The sequence below is a fragment of the Coenobita brevimanus genome, chromosome 46, assembly GCF_032717465.1.
Source record: "Coenobita brevimanus isolate Jiangsu-jjx chromosome 46, ASM3271746v2, whole genome shotgun sequence".
NCBI classification, from domain to species: domain Eukaryota; kingdom Metazoa; phylum Arthropoda; class Malacostraca; order Decapoda; family Coenobitidae; genus Coenobita; species Coenobita brevimanus.
Genome location: NC_136999.1, coordinates 2,715,514 through 2,743,179, shown reverse-complemented (window position 1 = coordinate 2,743,179; position 27,666 = coordinate 2,715,514). Strand labels below are relative to the sequence as shown.

The following is a 27,666-nucleotide window of genomic DNA, read 5'->3' as shown; positions in this document are numbered from 1 at the left end:
GTGGTGACTCTCTATGCTGCTTGATCTCAAGCAGCCTGTCTATTCCATAGCTGGAACAAATAAAACATGGATATCAACCACAGGCCCTACCTGCACAGTCCTGAACCCAGACAGGGGGCAACCTGACACAGCCCCACACATACTCTCCCCTCATGCCTGCCACTAGGTAGTGAGAGCAAAGTTTTCCAGTTTTTGCCATAGTGTCACAGTAGGGTACAATGTGTGGCATGTAAGGTGCATGTATGTGTAGTGTATAGTAGACAGAGAAATGTGTTTAGGAGAGTTGGCTGGCCTACTCTCTGTAGTAGTGGCACTCTGAAAATGGTCAACAAAGGGATACGATAAGGAGGTAGTCTTGAAACTTAGTGGAACAGGAGCCTCGGATCTTATCACCAGCTTGCTCATTCTCCTTGGGAGTACTGCCCTGATTAGCTGGAGCTACATTTTACTCCCTATGCGAATTACTGATGTCTTTATATATATATATATATATATATATATATATATATATATATATATATATAATTTTTTTATTTATTTATTCTCAATTGTTTTGCTAAGATAGTTGTAAATTACTGTACCTGTTATTCCAACTGGTAGGGTCATTCACATCTTGAAATACTGTATATTTTACATGAATTTTAGGTCAGGGGAAACCCCTTACTGAACATAAAAGTACACTACTAAATACTGTCACATACAACCTAGAATCGGGTAGAGGTTACACAGGACTTATGTCATCAGCATTAGGTTATGATAATGTAAGACTAAACAAATGTGTAGTACTCTGCCCTGATACAGTACTGAGTACAGTCCAGTCCAGTGGAGTTTTATTTAAACATGAAGATGGCTAGAAATGAGGTACAGTCAGGATTCTGGAGGTCTGAATGATATGTGAATGAGTATCTGGTCCATTTCACTGGGTATTCTGTGGGCAATGTACTTCTCTCACATTCATACTTTCCATGTTTTATGGATCTTGCCACACAGCTTGCATGGTTGGGTTGGGGGGGGGGTCATGATGATGATTGTTTATGATGATGATGACTATGATGAAGTATTTCTTGAGGCTAATTGTACACCAAACCTTCCAAACTTTTCCTCTTTTGTTGTCATATTGCACCATTATCCTCTATCATTAAAAAATAAGTGAGACTGAAGATAAGCCTGACAAAACTAAACTGTACAAGCAGGATATTACACTTTGGTGAGACATAATGCATTAGTAAATACCACATTCCAGGTAATGACAATGCCACAACAAAAACTGAATTCTGTTGTAATTACAGTGTATTGTATTAGTGTCATGCTGAATGATTCAACCAATGCATTTTTATCCACTTTAGTCCAGTGGTCTTTCTCATTAATTCCTGACAGTTTATTCAGTTTCAGGGAGACTTTTGAGCTGTAGGGTTAGATACAGCTTTCACCAGACTATTTTACTGTATTCAGTTTATGGGGGACCTTGAACTAATGGGGCAAGATAAGACTTTCATCAAATTATTTTATTCAGTTTACATAAGACATCTGAAATGCATGGGCTGGATAAAGCTTTCACTTACCCTTCACTACAGAAAGTTTCACCAAACATGAATGCCATTGTCTGGAGCATAGCAACAGTAAACTTACGGAATACTCCATGAAAAGGAACTGGTTAAATATGAAACCTAGGCAATTTCTTTTCAAAAGGTCGGCCATATGTGGCTACGCATAACAAAAGTGATACAAGTATATACACTATGCACAGCCATCCTTCCCTCACATCTAGAAGAAGTCCACAAAGTATTACTATGAAAATGGTACATCCTAATGTGCCGAGCTTCCTGAACCTTCTATACCTCCACAGCAAGTGAATCTGAAAAGATAAATTGATAAAGTTAAGTCAACCGAGTACACTGCTACTGTTTTATAAATTAATATAAACCTGATAAACATGTAAAGCACAACATTTACCCTGTTATGATTTCTTCTGAAGTATTTTATTCCAGATAATGCCAGATTATTTTACGTGGCTGTAAGATAAAGGAGCTTGAGAGTATTAACGCTATCACTAGAACCCTCTCACAGTTGGAAAAACTAGTACTGTATTCTACCCCAGATAATATGAGAGGATTTTACTCAGTTAGGACTGAGTTGCAGAACCTAAGATTTAACATGATAAATATACCTCCTCCATCATCATCATCTGAACTTAAGTACAGTATTCTGAAACTATCAAAGAAAACAAACTGCTTTATGCCTGTACTTTCTATAAATTGCACACTTTACCATCATTGTCATAATGGTTATCTTAACTAATCCTCATTAGTATAAAACTAGGTGGAAAGGAACTAGGTGGAAAGGATCCAGAAATAAGAAGAGGAGGTGCTGGCCAAGTTGGTAGAGAGAGGGTCTGTGGTCCTAATGGATGGGAGTTTGAATCCCAACTGAGGCAGAGAACAGTTTAAGGATTTGAAATTTCCTAAAACATACATTACTAATCTAATGAGACCTACTGACAAGTCATAAAATCACCCCTCCTACTACCGATATAGCAGTCCTGTATGAGACAGCCCTAGCTTGTATTCAACTTGAATAGTGGGTGTTAGTGCTGAATGGGTAGCATGCAGAGGTGTGTGGTACATAAGAGGACTGCTAGTCCTTAGGGAATTAGCAACTAAGCCTATATGGAAAGTCAGATGCATAATAATAATAATAATAATAATAATAATAATATGTACCCAACAAAATGGACTACACATGCATTTACTTATCACTGAAGCCTTTTACAATTTTTAAACTGCATTATAAAATTTGCAATAGTAGAATGTGAACAAACATTAAATGTTTATTCACATGTAATGATGTGGGAATTGAATAAATTTTTTTGTGTAACTTCTGGGTGAAAAGTAAAACTGTTCCCTGTAACCCAGGAAATCCATTCCTACATTGGGGGGCAACCCCAGAAACAAATGATGCCTGGTGGTCTACTGGGTTAAAGTGCTCCAACTGAAAGGGGCTTATAAAGGTTTTCATTCAAGGGTTGGTTGGGGTTTATTCTAGTTGCATGAAATTTAAGGGTCCTTACTTATGAAGTAGGAATGGTCTAACTGGTTGCTACAGTACAGTCCATCTGCTTTCATGTGATATAACTGGATCACTCATAACATGAATACCAGGACTGTGGAGTTGGTACCCAAAACACCTGACTCCGACTCCTTGATTTCTTGTGTGTCCGACCTCGATCCCTTAGGCTTTCTCTACAATCAGTTTGTCATGATGGGTCTTCACTGACTTGCACATGCTCAAAATTCCCACCTCACAGCTTGCAGGCATTGGCAGACGCTTCCATGTCACTTTATACTATCACCGTTTCAATCCTAGTAATTTCATATTAAAGAAACTCACCTCTAGACTCTAGAATCAAGATATTATCCAGACACATTCACTCAGTGGGGCATCTGCTGATCCTGGTGTCTGTTCTTGTCGTTCTGTCGACAGATGGCAGCACCTATGTTTATCATCAACATAAACGAGGAACAGGAGAACAACAAACAAGTCCTAAATAGTATGTGGAGAGTGGGGGGGGGGGAAAGAGCTTCAGGAGCAACATGAAATTAAACCGGAAGTTGTTGTTTGAAAGGCAATACAGTAGCTCCACATAACATCTACATCACGTTTAAAATTTCTTTACTGGTGATTGGAATCAGGACGTTTTTACCGACTCCAACTCCAACTCTAGCATCATCTAATTGCTTCCAACTCCACAGTCCTGATGAATACTATGTCATGGTTGGATAAACTTCAATAAGCCTTGGTAATGAAGTAGGTACCAAATTCTTTTTGGTTACTAGTCACACTAACCTCCCAATCTGACTACATCTGGCCATCATCTGAGCTCAAATGGATTTGGGATCTTTGTCAGGTTAGAGAAATGTGCTACAAGAGACATACACTACAAGTAAGTTAAGGTTATTACACTATGAGAGGAGCTTAGAAAGAATATATGATAGAGTGAATCTATTTTCTGTGCACTTAGATTATTTTGGCAATGGAGCAGACATATTCAAGTACAGTAAGTAAGCAGAAACTCGATCAAACAAGGGTTACTGTAGTCAAACTAATGCTACACTTACCTGTGTTATTTGAAGCATTAACTCAGCCAAGAAGAAAATGCCATGCCAAGGTGATGGACCATCTATCTCCTGTTGGACAAAACAGTGTAGAAGAAACTCAAAATGCTCCAACAGCTTCATAATACAGTAACTTGCATTGAAAGGGTCAAATACTTGTACAATAAATAAAAATATTATCATTTCAATAATACAGATAACACTCACACTGCTAACACAACAACTACTGTCTTGTACAGGTAATGCAATAAATTATACAAAATGAATCCCAGTCATTCTTATGTCATATACAGTATTATTTTGGCTCATGAATACACACCTCTAAACTGGACATGCTCAGTGCAACAGCCCCTCTATACAGGTCTAAAAACATACACGGCACAACCATCGCAAATCCCACCCACCCATACCAGGGCACTGGTTTCAACTTCAGTGCAACACCAACTGAAAAAGTACAGGGAAAAATATAAGATGATATAATGACAGGCAATCAACAATACAACCAAATGTAAATTTTTCAGAACAGCTACAATACCACAAACATGATGAACCAAAAATAAATAAATATTTAAAAATTACAGTATATATATATATATATATATGTTACATCCAAATAATGCCAAATCCTTCAGCCGCTGGTCTTTGTCCTCACTATCATACAGTGGAAAAAAAAAAAAAAGTTAAGTATTTATACAAAACACCAATCATATTTAGAGATAATGAAATATACAGTACTGTACCATGATCCTAGAACATTAACAAGTAGCCACCGGTAATTTCGTCAGCATTAGCTCCCAATGTAGAATCATATATATGTATATATATTCCATATACTGAGTATGTCAGGGACAAAAGGTCCTTTACTATTTTCCCTCTTTTACATCTTAATTTTCTCTTGTGGCTAACATTCCTAAATTGACAGGCTTGGTTTGTTCCTTTCCTCATAGACTGATATGCTGTATCTGGAAGGAATGTGACAGATGTAAGTGTTAAGCAAACATAGTAGAAGTAGTAAGTGGGCATTTGTCCCTGACCATGCACTCTTAATACAGTAAAAATATCTCTTACTTGACGGTGGATCATTGCCTGTGATGCCATTAGAAAGAGTACCATTGGGCAGTGTGTGTGTGATGGGTGACTGTGAGAGATTGAGGGTGGTTGAAGTTGGGGGAGGGGGAGGGGCAGGGGGTGGTTCCAGCTGATGCATCTTGATGTATGTTGGTGGGTGGAGGTTAAGGTCAGTTGTCATCTCCGCCAAGTTTATTCTGGAGGCAAGAGCTCGACTCCCATTATACTTTTGCCTAGTTTTTTGCAGAAAGGAATCTGGAAATCACAAATAATATATGAATCTTCATGAGCATTATTATAACTGAACTTGATTCTTCCATTTTAATGAAGAATACTGAAAGTTGCCAAATGAAGCCTTGCTTATATCCTGTAATGAGGAGTGAGGTATTATCATAATCAAAAGTTCACCACTACTTCCTTGCCAGCCGTGGCAATGGAAAGTGTTACATGAAATAGATGCTGAATGAAACACACGGCAAGAGACTAAGTCGAGGAAGGTTACTTATTATTGTTCAAGGAGGAATGAAAAAATAAGAAAGGCAGGTGATTGCTGGCAAACTTTAGTTCTTGAGAGAAAGTAGGAGGCTTCTTCAGGAACAATAACTGCCAATACCGAAGTATTCAAAACATAATAAGCTAGATGCACGTTAAATGGATGCCATTATATATACAGGACAAGGAAATACTTTATACAGTTACTGGGTGTGAGGAGGGTTTTTAACTGTAAACAACCCTCTTACCAAATTCAATAAATGCATAGGGTCTCCTAACAGACTTGACCACAGAGGCAGTGTAGAGTATGTTGAACTCCTTCCTCAGTTCATCCAGGAAACTGAAGGCCAGGATGTGTGGATAATTAGGCTCGCACACCACCATGTATCCTGTACATTCATCCATTACACAGCTGAAATGAAAAATGTCCAACAGTGAACCGAGGAACTAGTTTACTATGTTGAACGGTGACCACATAACCAACATCTATCTGCAGTATATTTATTGCCAGATGCCTTAATCCCATGAGGGGTGGCCACAAACAAACTGCCTCCATGTCCACCTGTCCCCTGCCACTTTGATATCCTCCCCCCCAGCTCACACCCCCATCTCTCAATTACCTCTCCATTACATCCCTCCATCTCTGCTTGGTCTCCTCCTCCCTCTCCCCCCTCCACCTCACACACACACACACTCCTCATTAGTCTCTTGCACTCCCTTCTCTCCACATGACCAAACCTCCTCAGTGTGTTTCTCCTAATGCTTTCTATCACATCCACACCACAATGTTCCATCATTTCCTTATTTGTCAGTCTGTCTCTCCATGTAACTCCACATGCTCCTCTCAAATAACTCATTTCCACTGCTCTCACTCTTGGCTTGTGTCTTTCCAACAAGGTCAACATACCAGGTACATATGCCTCAAAGTATTATGGGTTAAGGTGCTGTAGCTGGATATGGCCTATAAAGGGTTACGTTCAAGGGTTGGCAGGGATTTACTGTTCATCTAATACCATCCAGGGAGGAGCAGCTTATCATTCTTGCTTTAAATGTTTAGACTTAGCAGTCTAACCCTGGGGCCCTATGCACTGATAATATATATATCTGATACAAAACTTCCAGCTACCTCATATCATTAGCATTAGATAAATGAAATTATTTACCAGTAATTTAAAATGCAATCTTTACTACTAGCCGAAGCTGTATGTACCTGCAAATACTGTGCCTGTGAAAATATATTGAAGGTGAATTTTTAACAAAATTGTCCTGTGTGTAACAAACTTACTGGACTGTAATTTCTTCTGCTTGGAGACATATTCGCTTGTTATACTTGGTCAGTTGCTTACTGAGCAGCTTGGCACATCGCTTTCCTTCGTGTACACGCTGATCTGCATCACTAGCAAAGTCCGTTGTAGCAGACAGCGGCGTTCCATCTGACAGCCGGTTTAAGCATGCGTAAATGATCATCTGGGAATGGAAGGGTTTTGTTATTTTCTTGGTTACCATACATGATCATCTAGAAAGGAAGGGCTCTGCTTTCTTGCATACCCGGTAAATATCTGGGAAGGAAGGGTTTTGTTATTTTCTTCATATTTTGTTTTTCTTGCATAAACAATCATATGGGAAGGAATTTTTTTTAAAGTCTTCTTGCATAAATGAGCATCTAGGAAAGGATGGGTTTTGTTACTTTATAGAATGCTAAAGCCAAATATATTTACACTTTATATGGATTATGGTGACATTTTCCACAGCAAGCATCATTTTTAGCCTCCTGAATATCATATTTTTTAGTTAATTCTTTATATCTCCAGACATTTGTATTCGGGTTTAAGGAGTGCGTTCTGAATGAGAGTGGTTAGAAACAGCCTTCATTGGGTAAGTCCTTCACTACTGTAAGTCCTTCCTGATTTGAATAAACAATTCATTAGTGATGAGTGAAATTTAAAAACTGGTCACTGTAGTTTACATTTTAAATTAACATTTAGAAATCACTTACCAAGTTTAAGCCTTTTCACTTTAGGGCAAGTGCGACAAAATACCGCATCGATGGTGATTTACCAAATCGACACAAATGGCACCGAATTGGCACTTGTAACTGGAAAATACTGTATTTATCGCCATGTAGGTTTATACACACCTAATTATCCAAAATCAAGTATATGATCGCCATGTAGGTTTATACACACCAAATTATCCAAAATCAAGTATATGAGAGAGGGGGGGGGGTGAGTTGGGAGCAGGGCAGTGAAATGGCGGGGGACAGGGCGACGTGGAGGCGATTTGTTTGTGGCCACCCCAAACGGGATTGAGGCGTCTGGCAATAGATAGATAGATAGAAGTCAGAATTTTGTGTTTAACTGTTAATTTAAAAATCAGGATTCAGAGCAAAAACTAGCTAAAGGTAGCAGAAGTGTTTCGCCTTTAGCTCAACAACTCGCCTTGACAGACTTGTACAGTAGTTGTATACTGTAATTAATTATTTAGCATGCAAATACATTTATTTGCACTGTACCGGTACATCAATATTCATGCAAAACAGAAGGCTGTCAAGGCATGTTGGTGATCTAAAGGGGAAATACCCACTAACTATAGCACATTTTCACTCTGAATCTTGATTTATTAAACAGTTAAATTAAGCACAAACGACTGCTAACATGACTGGTTTTGGGGGTGTACAGAGAAAGAATGCAGCGCCAGGAAACATGACACTCGCAGAGGTGAAGAATGCTGTGAAACGGCTGAAAAATGGGAAAGCAGCTAAGGCTGATGAGGTGTATGCAGAGATGACTAAGTGTAGTGGAGAGAGCGGAATGAAGTGCTTGTTGGAGATATGTAAGAAGGCATGGATGAGTGAAACTGTGCCAGTAGAGTGGAAAAAGGCAGTGATTGTACCTCTGTACAAATATAAAGGTGAGTGAAGTGAGTGCAAGAATTATCGTGGCATAAGCCTATTGAGTGCGGTTGGGAAGGTATATGGAAGAATTATAATAGAGAAAGTAAGAGAGAGATCAAAAGCCCTAGTGAAAGATGAACAGGGTGGCTTTAGGAGTGGCAGAGGGTGTGTGGATCAAATATCTGCACTAAGACAGATACTGGAGAAGGCTTGTGAGAAGGACTACAGTATAAGGTGTTTATGGCATTTATGGATCTGGAAAAAACATACGATAAAGAGGACTGAGAAGGACTGTAGAAAGTTTTGCACATGTTGGGTGTAGATGGTATGCTGCTAGGTGCCATATGAGTTTTAATGATGGTAGTGAGGCGTGTGTAAGGATAAATCGGCATCTAAGTGAATGGTTCACGATCAATGTGGGCATGCGAGAAGGTTGTGTGATGTCCCCATAGTTGTACAGTATATATATATATGGATTGGGTGATGTGAGAAGTAAAAACATGAGTAATGGAGAGAGGGATGGCATTGGTAATGAATGGTGATGGATGGAATATCTCAAATTTGTATGCTGATGGTGCAGTACTACTTGAACATACTGGACAAGAGCTTGGTAGACTAGCCTAGTGCAGAGTTTTGTTGATGTCTGTGGGCACTGTGCCTTGACAGTAAATGCAGAAAAGAGTAAAGTGATAAAGGCCTTGATAAAAAAAGAAAAAAAAAAAGGCCTGAGTATTGCAGCTGCGCAGGGCATACATGAAGTATTAGTGCTAACTTTAACATAGGGATGCGAGACTATGATGTGGTATGAAAATGAAAAGTCAAGAAAGTAGTAGAGATGGGACAGCTGAGGAAGGTATGTGGTGTACAGAGTGGATAGGATAGGGAATAATGTGATACATGAAAGATGCGGAGTCTGTGGACACCTGAATCAAAGAGAATGTACTGAGATGATATGGTCATGTGCAGAGAATGGATGACAACAGAGTGGTGAAAAAAGTATATCTGAGCGAATTTGAAGGAAGGAGGAGGCGAGATAGGCCAAGAAGAAGGTGGAGGGATAGGGTGGATAAGTGTGTGAGGAAGAGAGGTATGGTACGGAAGTTGGTGATGCTAAGTGACTGACAAGAGACCAAGCTGGATGGATGAATTTTCTGCTAAAAGTGCATAACCAGGGATATGGCATCCCCTTTTAATGTGACAGCTTTTAGACTGACTCTATGTGACAGGTATATGTGAAGCTACAGAACGTGGTGAAAGTTTTTTGGACTATCAGATGGAGCCAGGATTCCATGGGCTTGAATGATAAGTGAATGGAAGCATGGCCCGTTGAATTGGGCAAACTTAGGCTGTCTGGACATTGCTGCTGCTGATGAATAAATTAAGCACAATTTTTTTTACTGGATTTCAGATAATTAAGTGTGTATGAACCTATGATAAAAATTATATTTTCCTCTTAAAAGTACCGATTCAGTATTTCGTTGCACCAAAATTGAGCTACACTAGTCATGGTTTCCTTATCATCCTATTTAAAAACATAAAAGCTTGTTACATCATGCCTTAATATTCATTCCACACAGAATGATAATGCTAACCATAGATGAATGAATTAAAAGAACCAAAGAATTAAAAGATGAACTAATTAAAAGAATGCCACGATGAGGTTAATGTGGCCCGATATATATGCTGAAGCAATTAAACCATATGGAGTGAATGAGAAATGAGACTGACTTGGAAAATGTATGTGGCAATGGTGGATACGAAAATATGAAGAGGAATGCCTTGAGCCAGTTGGGATAAAAAGGCAAGCTAGTGGAAGTTATGAGGGACCACGCTGCCATAGGATCAGGGGTCACAGCTGGCAGAAATGACTGGTCTTGTTTTTCTGGCTACTCCTCAGAGGATGTGGAGTCTGGCAACTGACTCAGAAAACATTAAGTGAACTTTCCTGTACCTTAAGTTGGAATTGTTTGCATATTAAGTTATAACACAAGTTCAGTTGCAGTCACAAAAACTTACGGTATGAGCATACCTTTCCTGAATCTATTTATGTACCAAGGTTTTTTAATATAGTAAGTGCAAGTGGTGACCGTGAGCACTCTCTGTGGTTAGTACAAGTGGTGGAAATTGGATCAAATGTTCACGGCCAATGCCTGCCTTCGTGTCAAAAGATCAGCTGGACTTTGTTTACATCACATTATTTTCATAGACGAAACAACACGTACATGAAACAAAAGAGAGTCTGAAACTTGTTTTGGATTTACCAATCCTAATTATTAGATTGTCTTTAGACTTTACCTTAAAGTTTAAAAAGCAATGATGACGTGTAGGATTAAAAAATATACTGTCATCCGCTTAGATTATAGTCCACCATAGGTTGATCAAAAACACAAAAATAAACTTATCGGTGTAAAGTGTTGGTTCTTTGGAGACGCTGCGTTGCTGCCATCAACGCCCACATTATAACTTCGATATTCTGATCCAGAATCGTGATTAATAGGTATGGCTTATATTTTTGTTCCTTTTTTAACTTCTCTGGTGAGTGTTTATTTTGGTGAGCATATATTTCCAGTTACTCGCAGGGTTACCGAAGTATACTATAATAACTTGACTGTGTGTGTGTGTGTGTGTGTGTGTGTGTGTGTGTGTTACAGGCAGGCCACAGTCTGTGAAATCAGTAATTTCGTGAAATGCCTAGTCAGTTCGTGAAGTGAGTGTAAACTGGGATGGGTTAATTTAGATAGGTTAATTTAGGCAGCGCTTTGGTTAGGCTGGGATCATCTAGGTTTAGTTTAGGTTAGGTTGCTACTAGGTTAATGCAGATGAACGCATAACGCAACTTAGCATTCATCTAGCTAACCAAACCTAAACTTAACCTAGATTATCCCAGCTAAGCTAACCTCAGCCTAAGTGAGTCTAACCTAAACGAACCCATCCCTATTTACACTCATTTCACGAATTGACTAGGCCTAGGCATTTCACGAAATGACTAATTTTCAGTCTGCCTGTAACATACCAACCCGCCTTCTCCACCCAAACGGCTAGAGCCCCAGCATGCTGCAAATTGCCGAAGATATTTTTAGCAGTAATTTTCCCCTTCACAGAGGTATACAGTGTAGGCTATAGGTAAGATTATCAGACTAATCTTAGTTTTTGAAAATTTTCATTTCCCACTATATGGGTGGGGCTTGGAAAAGGGATACGGGTGGAGCTTCAGGCTTGATTGAATTTATGGGAAACTGATACGGATGGGGCTTCAGGCGTGATTGAATTTATGGGAAACGGACACTGTCAACAAACTGGCAGTCATTTTTTACCGCCACAATTTTCCCATTGAATTCGACACTCAAAATTTACAGTCATTTCGCCACTTGCACTGCCGGGTGAACAGAGACGGGAAAACAAGTAGCCTACAATAATCGAAGGTCACATCTATCTCAAAACGATGATCTATGAGGCAGCTTTGTTTATGCGCCTCGTCTATTGAGGTTGGTAATGTGCACACACACACACATTTCTGCTTACGGACGCACACACTACAGAAACAGGAATGAGTAAATCAAGGTCCATTCTCTAGACCTTGGAGTAAACCTTCTCGCCTATTATACGGTATATTGCATCCAGCTGAAGTATATAGTTCTCTTGCATTCATTGTTTCAAAATACAAGAAGTTACAGAAGAGGGCTAACACTAATGACACAATTAGGCAACAGGAGAAGGCAATCAGCATTTATCTAAGTCCCAGTTTTCCTCTAGAAGGCGTCCTGCAACCGTCAAAGTTAGATCCAGATCGAGAATCATACTTGGGTTTTTCCATTTGTGATCATATGTTAACGCGTGCATCACCGGCTCCCTTGGATCTGACAATAGTCTAACTGTTGCTAGACGCCTTTAAAGGGTGACCACAAACAAATCGCCTTTACGTCGCCCTGTCCTCAGCTGTTTGGATGTCCAACTCGCATCCCCCTCTCTCATATGTCCTCCACTCTGTCCTTTAATTTCGTCCTTAGTCGCTGTTCCTTGCAGTAACCATTATTATTATTATTATTATTATTATTATTATTATTATTATTATTATTATATTATTCAAGCAAGTCGGAAGGGTTGAGGCATTGTTTCTCCCATTTTGGAACCCTTGACTGTCTCGAAAAAGCTCTGGTTAATATAACCAGTAATATTCGAGCGAGATGGAAAGGTTTGAATATCGCTTCATTATACTCCTTTTACTTTAACTTGTCCAAAAGATTTCATCTCTCCGTCTTGAATGTTGAATTGTAAGAAAATATTGAACTAAATTATGATGCTAGTCACAAGGAAATACTACAGAAAGAACAGTATGTAGAGAGGTAGTGTTGTCTCTTTTTGCCACAAAATTACGTTAAATGAGCAGCAAAAGGACGGTAATCAGGACCAAGTTAAGCACACTGTAGTTCTAAACCCTTTAAATGTAATGCCTTGTAAAAATATTACTAAATTAAAACGTAATATTCAGGCTCCACTTAGTCGAAACCTCAGTGTCGTAAAGCTGTGCGTCTGCTACTTTAAAAAAAAAAAAAAAAAAAAAAAAAAAAAATTCGGGAGCTGAATGCTAATCGCTTGCCAGAATACTGTTTGCTTTGGCCAAGGTACAAGGTACTTATGTGAAGAAAATTCGCAAAACTCTACGGAATTCAGTCACCGCGTTTCAAAAAGCCAATCCTTTAAAACAAAAAAAGTTGACCTTTGGTAGCCATTTTGGTGGCCTTGACCTTGACCCCGAGAGCCCATTTTCATACTCGTCCAAGATTTTGGCCATATTTTGATACCCTAAAGGTTTCATGTTGATAGCTCAAGCCACTAAAGGTTTCATGTTGATAGCTCAAGCCATTCATGAGATATAATGGTGCTAAAGGCGAGCGATACAAACTAGTTGACCTTTGGCAGCCATTTTGGTGACCTTGACCTTGACCCCGAATGCCCATTTTCTACGTCGTCCAAGATTTTGCCCATATCTTGATACCCTGAAAGTTTCATGCTGATAGCTCAAGCTGGTCATTAGATATAATGGTAACAGATACACAGACTGGTAACACACACACACACACACACACACACACACACACACACACACACACACGCACGCGCGCGCGCGACAGACAGACGCGGACAAAAACATTATCGCTTCTCCTTGCTGAAGATGGGCGAAAAAAAAAAAAAAAAAGTAATATTGATGCGGGTTGGAAAGGATGTATGATCTCCAACATTTCGGATCCCCAAACTCGAAAAGAAAAATTGACCGTGACTACACACACACACACACACACACACACACACACACATTAGGCCCCAATTCTCGTAAGTAAACACTCTGCTTAACTTGTTTATTACCCCAAATAGGCATGATACCTGCTCACCTCGGCTCCACATTAACGTAGTACTTTTTCATCCGCATTTCCCCTTAGCCATAAATCAAACCCCCCTTAGATTCGTTCCAGATACGCATTATTATCGGACCGGTCAGACTCTAAGACGAAGTTTGTTCCTCCCTTCCTCCCTATTCACTCAGCAGTAAAATTGGGAACCTGGATATAAGTTGGATTGTTGTGTGCCTTATTGTAGGGGAAGATTGTGACTTGGAAGTAAATTGTTTGCTTTAATAACCCTCGTGTTGTTGACGCATTGAGCTGAATTTTTTTCTCCCTCCTTCTCCTCCTCCTCATCCTTCTTCTTTCTCCTCTTTTCCTCTTCCTTCTCCTCCTCCTCCTCCTCCTCCTTTCTTCTCTTTTCCTCTTCCTCTTTCAATTCTCCTCCTCCTCCTCCTCCTCCTCCTCCTCTCCATCATCTCCTCCTTCTCCTTTCTTTCTTCATCTCCTCCACCTCCTCCCTCTCCTCTCCTTCATATTCTCTCTCTCTCTCTCTCTCTCTCTCTCTCTCTCTCTCTCAGCAATGTATTCCGTTTTTTTCGCTCGATGTCAAGGCCACACTAAAATAATTCGCTGTTTGCTCCGTGCCAAGACCCCGCTCAATCTTCAGCCCATATCCATATATTGCCATTAATTTGTGAGTGAAGTCTCAAGTACAAATATGTTAACCGGAAGGGAATTTTCTGGTGCCTGAGTAAACGGGTACGGGTCGCGGTTGTACAAAAATACTCGATTGATATTTATCTATCTATTTATTTATTTATTTATTTATTTGTAGGAAATGAATAGAGGGAGGAGAAACACATTTTAAAGAATCCATGCTCGTACACCGGATGTGGGAGCTTCATTGTCCCTCGGTTTTAATGCCTTTGGTGTGGGAGGGTGACTTTGTGTGGTGTGGTGTTAGAGTGTGATGTGGTGTGGGAGGGTGATTTTGTGTGATGTGGTGTTAGAGTGTGATGTGGTGTGGGAGGGTGATTTTGTGTGGTGTGGTGTTAGAGTGTGATGTGGTGTGGGAGGGTGATTTTGTGTGGTGTGGTGTTAGAGTGTGATGTGGTGTGGGAGGGTGATTTTGTGTGGTGTGGTGTTAGAGTGTGATGTGGTGTGGGAGGGTGATTTTTTGTTGTGTGGTGTGGGAGGGTGATTTTGTGTGATGTGGTGTGGGAGGGTGATTTTGTGATGTGGTGTGGGAGGGTGATTTTGTGATGTGGTGTGGGAGGGTGATTTTGTGTCGTGTGATGTTAGAGGGTGGTGTGGTGTGATACGGCATCGCTAACGTCGCCAGGGTCTACGGGAGTGAAGCACCTAAAAAAAAAGAAGAAAAAAAAAAACGTTAATGAGAGGTTGACGGACAGGGAAGCTTCTAGAGATTTTCATGCATCTAAACACCCAAACACAAGTCTTGGGCCGGTCAGACTCTTAGATATAGTCTGTTTTCCCTCGTCCCTTCTCTTCATCCAGTAGTACGAATGGGGATCTGGTTGTATCATCGACTGCTTTGGGTTATATTCTAGGATAAGATTGTGACGTATATTGATAACTAAAGCTCATCAAATTTAATGCAAGTATTATTTAGTATTCGACCTGTTAGTATTGCCCAGTTCCGTCAGGCGATAACAAACCAGCTCTAGTGAAGAAAGTCCAGGTAAAAATTCTTTGACGCACACTATTTACCTGGCATTATGAAGAGAGACTGAGGTAGTAGAATTAGTTAGCACACCATGCTCATATGGACGTGAACCCCGTGGACTGCAGGCTGAAGTTGCCCGTCTTGCAGTCCACCATCTTCATTTCGTGGGACAGGGAGGGAAGTGAGGGATGTCTGTATACCCGGGCAGTGGAGCCGCCCTGTTATAGCCGTACCAGCACGTGAAGGCGTCTTTGTGGCACCGGGCACCTACAAAACAAGCCTGGCACAGACGTACGGATATTAATTATGAAATGTGTGTGTGTGTGTGTGTGTGTGTGTGTGTGTGTGTGTGTGTGTGTGTGTGTGTGTGTGTTCATTGCCCTGGCAGAAACCTCGACATTTTTTATCGGAGGAATTACTGTTATAAAACCTAAGTGCATCAACCCTCAGTAGCACTCATATAATGTGCGTGACGCCTCTAAAAGGTGTGTGTGTGTGTGTGTGTGTGTGTGTGTGTGTGTGTGTGTGTGTGTATTATGTGAACACCAGCAAAGGACTGAATCTCTGACTTTGCCCGTTGACCATGACCGGTGACCGACTTTTCTTGAAATCGAATCACCTCGTCCTGTTTGACCGTCACCAGTTCCAACCAGTTATATCCAGACTGGAGCGAAGATGTTTTAGTTTTTTTACCTTTGACCCATTATTCTAAACATTCATTCACTTTACTCTTACCTATGGCCCTCAACCGTTCTACCACGTCTGGTCGGCTGGATCAGACCTTAGTTACACTGTTCACACACACACACACACACACACACACACACACACACACACACACACACACACACACACACACACACCTAGAACAATAAACCCCCATGCTGCTGTTAATGGGAGTAATAAATAAGAAGAAAATAGTTAGCCGCGCGTAGCATAATGGAAGGTCGGATTGCGTGTTGATGTGGGGTATTTGTCACAGTTCCTTTTCCTTCCTCCTTAGAGTGACTTTTGCTGTCCCTTAGTGGCTGAGTTAGTAGCCTCGCTTATATCCCCCACACCATCTTTCATCTTGGACCGTAGCACAACCTATTAGCTGGTAAAAGAGTGTGGATACATTTCGCGCCATTTGTAAGCCTTGCGTTAGTCTTTTGTTTGAGTCGCGGGAATTCTTACTCCAGGCTAGAATTTGGTGAGGGAGCTGTATATAATACTGAGAGAGAGAGAGAGAGAGAGAGAGAGAGAGAGAGAATCGCCTGGAAATAGCAAGGATAATAAAAAAAAGTATCAGTGCACCCAAAAGATCATTATTGTCTTCTATATCACTCTCAGTAGAAAAACTCGTATGTCATTAACTTAAATCGAAAACTAGAATTGTCCCTACCATGAGACGGTTATTGGTACTTCTTTGCCGTCATACGCTGACTCAACATCGTAAAATCGCATGAAATTAGCTTGAACAAAATACCTGAGTTGTCCCAGGCACGAGACGGTTAATAAGCGTACATCGACAAGGAGGTGCATTGTCGGGTGCTAAATAAATCGTTCAGAAAGACATCAATTTACAGGACGTCAACGGTAAACAGTGAAAGTTTGCCCATACGTTTAAATACTTCGGTAAACTATTTTCAAACTCATCAACATTGGCAAAGCTTTCAATATTTTTATAGGTTGTAATGTATACTTTGGACTGTTGTAAAATTTATGGTGATAACTAATTTGATTTGGATGTTATTTACTGACGAGGAAATATACCTTTGTAATGTTTTGAGATGAGGAAATTAGAGAGTTAGTGAAGAGGAAGGAAGAAGAAGACGAAGAAGAAAAGGAGAAGACTGAGAAGAGAAAAAAGATGATGGTGATGATGATGATGATGATGATGATGGTAACGAAGATGAAGAAGCACAATAAGACAGAAAGAAGCCAGAAGAAGATAGAAAGAAAAAAATAAGACAGAAGAAGATAGAAAGAAGGAAGAAATGACACAGAAGAAGATGACGATGACGATGGTGATGGTGACGATGATGAGGCACGAAGGTTAAAACAGAAACATGCTAGGGTTGTCGTTTCTGGTGGGCGTGTATTTATTTATCCATTTTTTTTAAATATTACTCTTTGCTGACGATTTTATTTGGCATACAATTTTCGAGCTGGGAGGACGAGATTATAACCTTCATTGCTCCTTTCAGTGCTTGGCGTCACTTGAATTTAATCTTGCTATCTCGTGACTACTTTAGTTTTTACGTAGGATATTTTTTTGGAAGGAGGAAGGTAAGATATAGCCTCCATCACCTCCTTCTCTGCTATAGGGCGCTCCTAAACTGAATAAAATACTGTGTTAAGAGCAGCAACGCGCCACGTAAGGACGTCCAAGTGCTGGAGAGATTAAGGCTGTAATACTTGTGTGTGTGTGTGTGTGTGTGTGTGTGTGTGTGTGTGTGTGACGCTGGGCATAGGTTCATAGCCCGTTCCCTGAGGCCGGACAGTCCTCCTACGTAGAACTACACATGCCACCAACTGGGCACTAACATTCACCGTCCATACTGAATATATGCCAGAGCTGTCTCATACAGGACTTGTGTAATACATTGGATGAATACATGCTAGGACAATCGGAATCTGGACTGGCGATGGTGTTATTATTATTATTATTATTATTATTATTATTATTATCATTTTATTTTTCTCGTGGAATAACAACACCCAGATTGTATCCTGCCCCAGCCTAGATTCGAGCTTGTGTTCTTGAAGAGTAGGTCACATCCCTACCATTTTATCACCACCCCTCGTTACATACAGTGAAGGATGGCGATTAGAGGGTAATAAGATAATGAACTTTAGGTTAGACAATTCCGACAAAGATTTATGACCTATTGACGTAAGGAATAAGTGAAATGAAGTAACTGGTAGACTCTCTCTCTCTCTCTCTCTCTCTCTCTCTCTCTCTCTCTCTCTCAGAATAGAAATGAGGGTAAGGACTATTTATGGTAATGTGAGTTGGGATGGAATGGAGAGCTGCGGCTGAAAATGTGACTACCGTATTTTGTTATATCATCCAGTCCTTGGTTACCCCATTAGGAGCGTAGGGACTCGGGGCTAGATTATTTAATTCAGACATCTAGGGCGAGAGTGACCAGTCCCTTATCCCTGAGTGTTTTTTTGTGAACAGTATACCTCTAGGATGCAAACTCGGGCCACATCCAGTTGGAGAGCCGAAACACACTAGACCACCAGGCTTATATTTATTTGTTTATTTACCACCCAACTTAACTAGAAAGCACACTGAGAGAACATGCCTCCACCAACACCAATAACATTTCAGATTTACTGCTGTAAGTCATCCTTTCAACCAGACGAATGCTTTTACCGTCTCAGTGGTACGGTCTAAGCTTGGCCTGTTACAGAAAAGCAGAGAGCGCAGACCTCCGCCAACACCTGTTAAATATCTAATTTATTCCTGCATCTGAATCTGGATTCGCCTCAATGTCTAAACTATTCCTTGATCCAGTGGTCACCGATCCACCAGATTTCACTGAAATCTGAATACAGGTTTTTGAGATATTTTGTACACAAATAGACAAACAAACCAATAAACAGACACGAATGAATACATAATCTACGTCCATCTTCGTTGATGGAGGTGATAAAATAATGTTTCCGTAGCAACAAGAAATCGTTTGTCCCGTCACTCAGTGTGTATAACCAGAAGGTGGCACTACATCAAGAGAGGATTGAGTTGATTACTGTTAGCATTATTATTATTATTATTATTATTATTATTATTATTAACACGGCTGCCTCCGAAAGAAAGGAATGCGAATTTAGAAATAAGGCAGACGATTTTCAGGGGATGCAAAAGAGTAGACGGCTGCTGCTTTCCAAAACGCCTGGTCGAAAAACGAACGCGTGGTAAAAGTAGGTTATTCGTGACACTAGCTTTCATCCATCACGGTAAATTAAGTGAGCAATAAACCTGCCATGAACGACAAGCGTGCTAATGATGCTGACGTGGCCCTGATGAACTTCCCGAGGCTAGGACGAAGGGGAGAATGATACCAGCCGCCCTTCCGACCCCACGCGTCGCCGAACTCTCCAGCCCGACCCCAAACAGAGAGACTCGAGCTCCATTATGGCTTTTGGTAATGAGTTTAGTCTTTATATCGGTACTTTATGATATATATTTTTCGGCATAGAAGTACTTGAACCTGGGAATTCTGCATTATTTTTGGGTCTTCGTGGACTAAATTCTTTCAGTCCACCATTATCTTCGCCTCGGCTGATTTGAAGCTTGATTATGCATTTGGCAAATAGTTGAGTCCATATACTTGTACTTGGGATAAAATTTTGTGTATATTAGTAGTAAAACCTTGATATGTTAGAGATGTAAGCTCTTTCCAGGTTCAATTTTTCGCAGCCCACCATCTTCCTCACCTCGACTGATTTGGAACTCATTGGCCTCTGGTAAACAGTTTAGTCCATGTAACCATATTTTATTATTTACATTTTTGGCATATAGCTACGTTAACCTGGATATTGTGTGAATTTTGCCTCTCTGCTGGCCATCTTTTGCAGCTCAGTCATATGTGCGTTTGATTATAGCTTTTGCTGGTCAGTTTCTTTCATATTGCTCTACTTTTCTGTGATCTGTAATGCATTTGTGTTTACTGTTAGCACCTTACGATTTTCCCCAGCCTAGAAAATCTCTCTCACCCTAAAGTGGATTGTGCTGTAGGTTTAAAAGGTTACATTATTGAAATTTGTGACCTGTTCATTATGCGACTTTTTTGTTTTGTTTTGTTTACTTTGTACTTGCTGCATCCAGAAAATTTTATTCGAGTTAAGAAAGGCCTTTGAATGTGGAGGGGGCTAGAAATAATCTTCTTTAACCCCTGCAACGGATCATTCATAAGCTGTGTGAGTGTGTATGTGTGTGTGTGTGTGTGTGTGTGTGTGTGTGTGTGTGTGTGTGTGTGTGTGTGTGTGTGTGTGTGTGTGTGTGCTGGGATGTCTGGTATTAGTCTGCTGGGATGTCTGATAGATAGTCTGCTGGGATGTCCGATAGATAGTCTGCTGGGATGTCCGATAGATAGTCTGCTGGGATGTCCGATAGATAGTCTGCTGGGATGTCCGATAGATAGTCTGCTGGGATGTCCGATAGATAGTCTGCTGGGATGTCCTGTAGATATTAACCCCTTCACACCGACGATGAATTTCGTACAGCATTTATATTTTGATTTTATTCAGCATAGGATAGACATTTTGGACAGGGGTTAGAGACAACATTCATTAATTTTTTTCACAACCAGATATTACCCTTAAACTGAAAAAAAAAATGTATAGAAAAAGGAAGTGTGTAATTGAAAATGCATCAGAGTGAAAGGATCATATTTACGCTTAATTTCCAGGACTAAGGGCGTATGTGGTGGTGGTGGGTGTGGTGGTGCCGTGTGTGTGTGGCGGCGGCGTGAAGGTGTACAAGGCGACAGGTGTGGGCAGGTGTGGCGGCCAGGTGCTTACAGATGCTATCCCCCTCCGCTCAGACACCCTCTGTGCCATCTATTGCGGACAGAGTAAGCGAGTTCTATTTTGTGTGTGTGTGTGTGTGTGTGTGTGTGTGTGTGTGTGTGTGTGTGTGGGTGTGGGTGTGTGTTTCCGGTGGTGAAAAGTCTTGATGATGATGATGATGATGATGATGATTTTCTTCTGTTTCCGATAGTGAAAAAGCCTTGATGATGATGATGATGATGGTGATGATGAAGATGATGATATTATATTTTCTATGTTTACGATGGTGAAAAAATATCTGGATGATGATGATGATGATGATGATGATGATTTTTATTTATTTTCTGTGTTTCCGATGTTGAAAAAATGATGATGATGATGATGATGTTTGTTTTTGGTGCAAGTAATGTGAAATAATCTGGACTGACACTCATTCAGGCCGCCTCCAGACGATGTTATTTGACACGGAAACCCCTGGCATGTAAAGGGTTAACTCTTTGACCTTGGTGTGTCGCTTATCGTAATAAAAAAAAATTCTGGTGATTGTCAGAATAAAAATACTAAGTCACCTTCTCAGGTTTATCGAGCCTGGCCTTCAAAGTTTTAAAAATAAGTATAATAAAGTATAACTAAATCGTTGTATATTAACTGTACATGAAATTAAATATTCTAATGTTAATCTCTTATTTCATCTCAACAGTCAGGATGGAGAGATGGCGATTTTAGGCCAAGTTAGAGTAAAACTATTTTTTATAGTATAATAACTTCACTCTTGTGCCTTATTTTCTGGGGACCCTCTACTCCTTCCACTGGTTGGAGGGAAGCTGTAGCAAGGCTTTTACCCCAGGCGAAGTTGTTTGTTGATAAGGTGTTAGTTCGATGGTTGGATAGGCTACATTAACAGTTCACACCTTCTTTACACCTTACTGTTCTAAATTGTGCCATATAATCCTTCAAAGCATCGCCATACTCTGCATAAATAACGTACAAAAGGATATGAACCACCCGTATCCAGAAAATAAATCGCTAAGGAAGAGGTGCTAGGGAGCCTCCTTTACCGACGAAAATACAAACTCAGGTCACTTTTTTCAGAGGGTGGGTGTGCGGGGTTCAGCTACTATGGCGGTCAGTGCGTCCTACACCACACTCTCTCCACACCAGACGGCGCAACGGGGTCCAAGTGTTATAAGTATGGTTAGTATATATAATTTTAGTTTGGCCTCGAAATTCAAGTCTGTATATTCAATTTTGGTTTGATCTCGAAACTCAAATCTGTATATTCAATTTTTGGCTTTTCTCGAAATTCAAATCATATCGGTATACTGTATTTGAATTTAGTATACCGTATATATTCTTGCGGTTCACATCCTATTGACCTGTTCACGAAATTCAAATCAGTATATTCAATTTTAGTTTGAACTCGAAATTCGGATCAGTATATAAAATTTTTGTTGCCTCGAAATTCAAATCAGTATATTTAATTTTTGTCTTCTCGAAATTCAAATCAGTAGATGTAATTTTTGCTTATACTCGAAATTCAAATCATATCAGTATATTTAATTTTAATCTGTTCCCGAAATTCGTGTTCGTTAGGCTTTCAGAAATTTTTTGTCATCCTTGTAATTTGTCCCTTTTCTCGTTGCCTAGATACAGATCATAGTCTGTCCCAAATTTATGTTCCCATTCCTTAACCAAAATGATGCCCGTCTTTATCTGTCTGTCTGTCTGTCTGTCTAAACTCAATGTCTGTCTGTCTATCAGTCACTCAGTCAGTCAGTCTATATCAGCCAGTTTATCTGTCTGTCTAACTGGCTGTCTGTTCATCTACCTGTCTGTCTGTCTGTCTGTTTTTCTACCTATAGCCAAATGTTTCTAAAACCTCTATCTTCCTTTTGATAATTCCCCAATTTTGATTTTTCCTTTATCTATTTGTAATACCCAAACCATTCCATTTATAGTATAACATTAGGTATAAGGTGGTGATGATGATGATGATGATGATGATAATGATAATGGTTATGGTGATGATGATTATGATGGTGATGATTATAGTGATGATGATGATGATGATGATGGTAATGGTGATGACGATGATGATGATGATGGTTATGATGATGATGATGATGATGATGATGATGGTTATGATGATGATGATGATGATGATGATGGTTATGGTGATGATGATTATAGTGATGATGATGGTGATGACTGTATTTTTCCATTACCCTGTTATGATCCCTATCCACTTTACTGAGACTGATTAACTGATGATGATAATGATGATGATGATTTTTATTCCCACAGCTGGCACCAAATCTAAGAAGGAGGCCGGCAAGGCAGCAGACACCACATTCACCACACAAGCCGCACCACACCCGTTCAACTCCACCGCAACCACCACACTTTCAGATACCACCACATCTGCTTCTCTTTCGTCCACCACCTCCCTCTCACAGACATCGCTCGTGACTGAGACTACCACAACTACCACACAGCCTACCACAACTACCACAACACCCGAAACGACCAGAGAGCCTACCACAACACTGGAGACTACCACTTCTCAGTCTGCCACAACCACCACACAACCTGCAAGTACTACCACAACTTCTGAAGATACCAAGACCACCACAGAGCCTACCACAGCTACTACACCAGCTGAAACTGCCACCACAAAGCCTACCACAACACAAGAAAGCACTACCACAGCTACTGCAACCATTACAACCACAACTCTTCAGGTTACATCCACACTTCTAGACGAAGCTACAACAACGGCTACAACCACAACTACTACACCTACTACAACTACCACAACTTCACCAACTACATCTAGCAGTACATCCACAACCACCACGCCTACAACCACAACTACCACCACAGCCACCACCACCACCGTAGCACCAGTAGTAAGTAACCACCACCATAATTTCATTTATCCCACCATCATTGAAAGTCTAGTCGTGGATGGTGCGTGCTGGGGAGGGCGCCTTCACGTGGTGGCACTGATACATATAACCAGTCATCTTAACTTCCTGATTATGTAAACGTCCCTGAAGTACTTCCCTGAATGAAGGATGGTGGACCACAGGAGAAGGGGAAACTTAAGCCTGTAGTCCACGGGGTTCACGTTTCAGATGAGCCTGGAACAACAACAAAAGTTAAGTGTCTGGGCTAGAATGTGGAGAGGGAGGAGAGAGAGGGAAAGACAAAAAAGAAAAATGAACAAAAGAAAAGGAAGAGGGGAGAAAAAAGCAGTGTCATGATAATCCAGGGAACCCTCTCGAAAACTGTATCATTAGTTGGCATGATAGTGGTATTATATCCACCGAGACAACAGACTTCAACCCATCCTTGAGCGGAAAAAAATGATGATGATGATGATGACGATGATGACAATATTAGACAAAAGATCTCACTCTGTCCTTAAGTGGGAGAAATGATGATGATGTTGATGATGATGATGGTGATGACAGTATTAGACGAAAGACTTCACTCCATCCTTAAGTGGAAAAAAATTATAGTGATGATGATGTGTAACAGCCAGTCTTTGTCTGTAACTCCACAGACAAACCTAGACTAAGCCTATTCCAGACTCATGGTTACTGCAGCAAATAAACATTCAAAATATATAAATAAAATAAATGTCAGCCTTGATGGCCTTGCGTGCAGTCGATAAGCATTCATTCCAAGCCCTCATGTTTTCTTCCACAGATGGACCTTAACAACGCCTATTTCAAACCCGTGGTGGGCGGTTATTGCAGCGAAGATTCTGGAGCCGTTGGTGTATACAAAGCCAACCAGTACACATTCAACCTCCTGTGCCTACAACCTCCGTGGAACCTATTCTTTTCCGTGTCGGGTTTCACGGGGTCGTGCACACTGATGGACCTCCTCACTTGCATGTCCAAAGACTGCCAGGCGGGCAGTATCATCCGCGGGTACGAGAAGACGGGTACGTTTTCCGCTTCCTATAACGGGCCATGCAGCTCCAGTTTCTTCAGTTCCGTGACAGCTCTAGACACATCCGACTGCCATACGGTCACCAACCAGGATGGGGAGACGCCTAGTGGTTCGGGTTCGTGGCTTCAGTGGCGGATTTGTCCGAGTTCCGATCCTGCTGCGTTCTATGTGATGACCGGAGCGGCTTTCAAGAAGAATGACGCCACTAACTATGATATTCTTAGCATCACCTGCTGCCGTGTTAAGTCACTGAATGGTTAGCAACTTCACCATGACTAGGTAGTAAGTGAACGCAGAGAGGTGTGGAATGTGTTCTAGTGAGCGGTACTTGCTCGAGTTGAATACTGTAGTTCTTAAGATGTTAAGGAAAAATATTATTTACTTTTACTACATTACACCGTAGTTTCACCATTTGCATTTGTTGGGATAATTTTCGTCTTATTGTCTGATTTATGCAAAAATCCAATGAGCAACTTGCTTCTTGTGACTCATGCCAAAGTTATTATAAGCGTATGTCATCGGTACCGACCATCACCAGACAAAATCGGGCACAAATAATCTCTTAAATTTCTTATTTCTGAACGAATTTTCACCATGTGTCAGATTCTATTTGTTTTAGAAGCAGCTCAATGAAATGAATAACTGGAGATAATCCTGCCCTTAATTAAAATAACACTGTCAGTTTAAAAAATACTTTTTTGAACAAGAAATGGTGAATTTTGGAAAGGTCTATATTAATTTTTCAAGAAGATTAAAAACAAGTATTCTTCATGTTAATAAGCTCCACTAAACTGCACCGTTAGAGGCTTCCCCTGTTTGCATCCTCACATACCCACTGACCTGGATAGCAGATTTTGACTATGAGGAAGTGTTCTTGCTCGCTCGATTCGCTCGCTCGCTAGAACATGTATGACTTTTTTTTTTTTAGTTTTTTTATTTATTATGGTAGTTCTGTAGTTAATTTTGTTATTGTGTAATTTATTCTTTTAAGGAAATCAAATTGAGTATGATTAGATCCTCAACTTTACTGTTTATATCATTCGCTTCTTAACAACACCTTGATGTAGTTTATTCTGATAGTTTTGTAGTGTATTCTGGTAGTTTTGTAGTGTATTCTAGTAGTTGTGTAGTGTATGCTGGTAGTTTTGTAGTGTATTCTGGTAGTTTTGTAGTGTATTCTAGTAGTTGTGTAGTGTATGCTGGTAGTTTTGTAGTGTATTCTAGTAGTTTTGTAGTGTATTTTGGTAGTTTTGTAGTGTATCTGGTAGTTTTGTAGTGTATTTTGGTAGTTTTGTAGTGTATCTGGTAGTTTTATAGTTTATTTTGGTAGTTTTGTAGTTAAAAAGAAAAAAAGCCGAAGTCTATATGAAAGCTCTTTTTTTTCTCTCTCTTTCTCTCTCATACATATATATAAAATCTCTTCATAATTAAAAGTGCATTCTTAAAACGCTTCAGCCATTTCATATGCGATTAAACTCTGATGTATGGAAACGTATGATAAGTGAATGTTTCTGTATGTTGTATTTTGGAAGAAGTTTTGGTTGTGTAATTTCTTTTATAAATATGGCTGTATTTAAGAACGGTTTTAAATGTTTTGAGAGTGAAGGTTTTTTCTGTTTTAACGTCATCAGGTAATCTTCGTATTTACGCGCGCACACACACACACACACACACACACACACACACACACACACACGAGAGAGAGAGAGAGGATCGTGTGACCGGTAGCTAAAACGCTGTCTCAGAAAAGCCGTAATTACAAGGGGAGTCGGTGGTGTATTGGTTAGCACATGCAGTTCGTGACCAAAAGAACCCGCGTTCGATTCTCAAGCCGGTTGGACTCCGAGACAAAATCCGTTTCCCCGTATTCCCTGCAGTAAAAATAACTATTGCAGGTCTTATTTTAGGGGAGGATTGTGACTTAGAATAACTGATTTCCTTACTGATTCGCGTCTGGTCGATAGGCATTATAAGAGTTAATGGAGACTTCTAATTATTCAACTTAGGTGAAATTCTCTCTCTCTCTCTCTCTCTCTCTCTCTCTCTCTCAAACACACACACACACACACACACACACACACACACACACACACATGCACGCTTTATCTCTCTCTCTCTCTCTCTCTCTCATACATCCTTTTGTGGCTTATTTCTCGTAGTACAATGGCATAAAAAGCATACTGTGGCTCTATATCCTTTTTGTAGCACTTCCTCGTGAGTAGCATCATATTCTGTGTTAATCTATGGCTTAACCTCCGCATTCAAGATGGAGGGATGGCAATTTTTGGCCAAAGTCAAATGAACAGAGTATAGTAAAACAGATATTAAAAACGTGACACAAAGAATAAATTGGTAAGGAAGAGGTGTTTAGGGAGCTTGCCAACCTCAAAATAGAAAAGGGCAGAAGGTGAAAATGAAACTTCTTTATCTCACAGAAACCATACTCGTTTTACCCTAACTTGGCCCAGATTTTCGTCATTCTGCAGCTTATTTTCCTTAGCTCAGCGACAAATAAATAAATAAGTGAAGAAATAAATAAAAAGGAAGAATAAAGACAATACCATGACTCCACATCCTACCAATGCATTTTTTTTTTTTTAATAG

General features: G+C 40.2%; 1 protein-coding gene across 1 annotated transcript; it reads right to left on the bottom strand.

Annotated features, from left to right (window-relative positions):
• Positions 1 to 1,510: 1,510 nt before the first annotated feature.
• LOC145398610 (vesicle-trafficking protein SEC22a-like) lies at positions 1,511 to 10,647 on the bottom strand. Its single transcript, XM_080271418.1, has 7 exons — positions 10,595 to 10,647; positions 6,958 to 7,139; positions 5,921 to 6,084; positions 5,181 to 5,435; positions 4,432 to 4,556; positions 4,116 to 4,184; positions 1,511 to 1,855 (listed from the first exon to the last, which is right to left on the bottom strand). Exons 2-7 carry the CDS (start codon positions 7,137 to 7,139, stop codon positions 1,655 to 1,657), a joined length of 996 nt encoding a protein of 331 aa, XP_080127544.1. The 5' UTR covers positions 10,595 to 10,647; the 3' UTR covers positions 1,511 to 1,654.
• Positions 10,648 to 27,666: the final 17,019 nt, after the last annotated feature.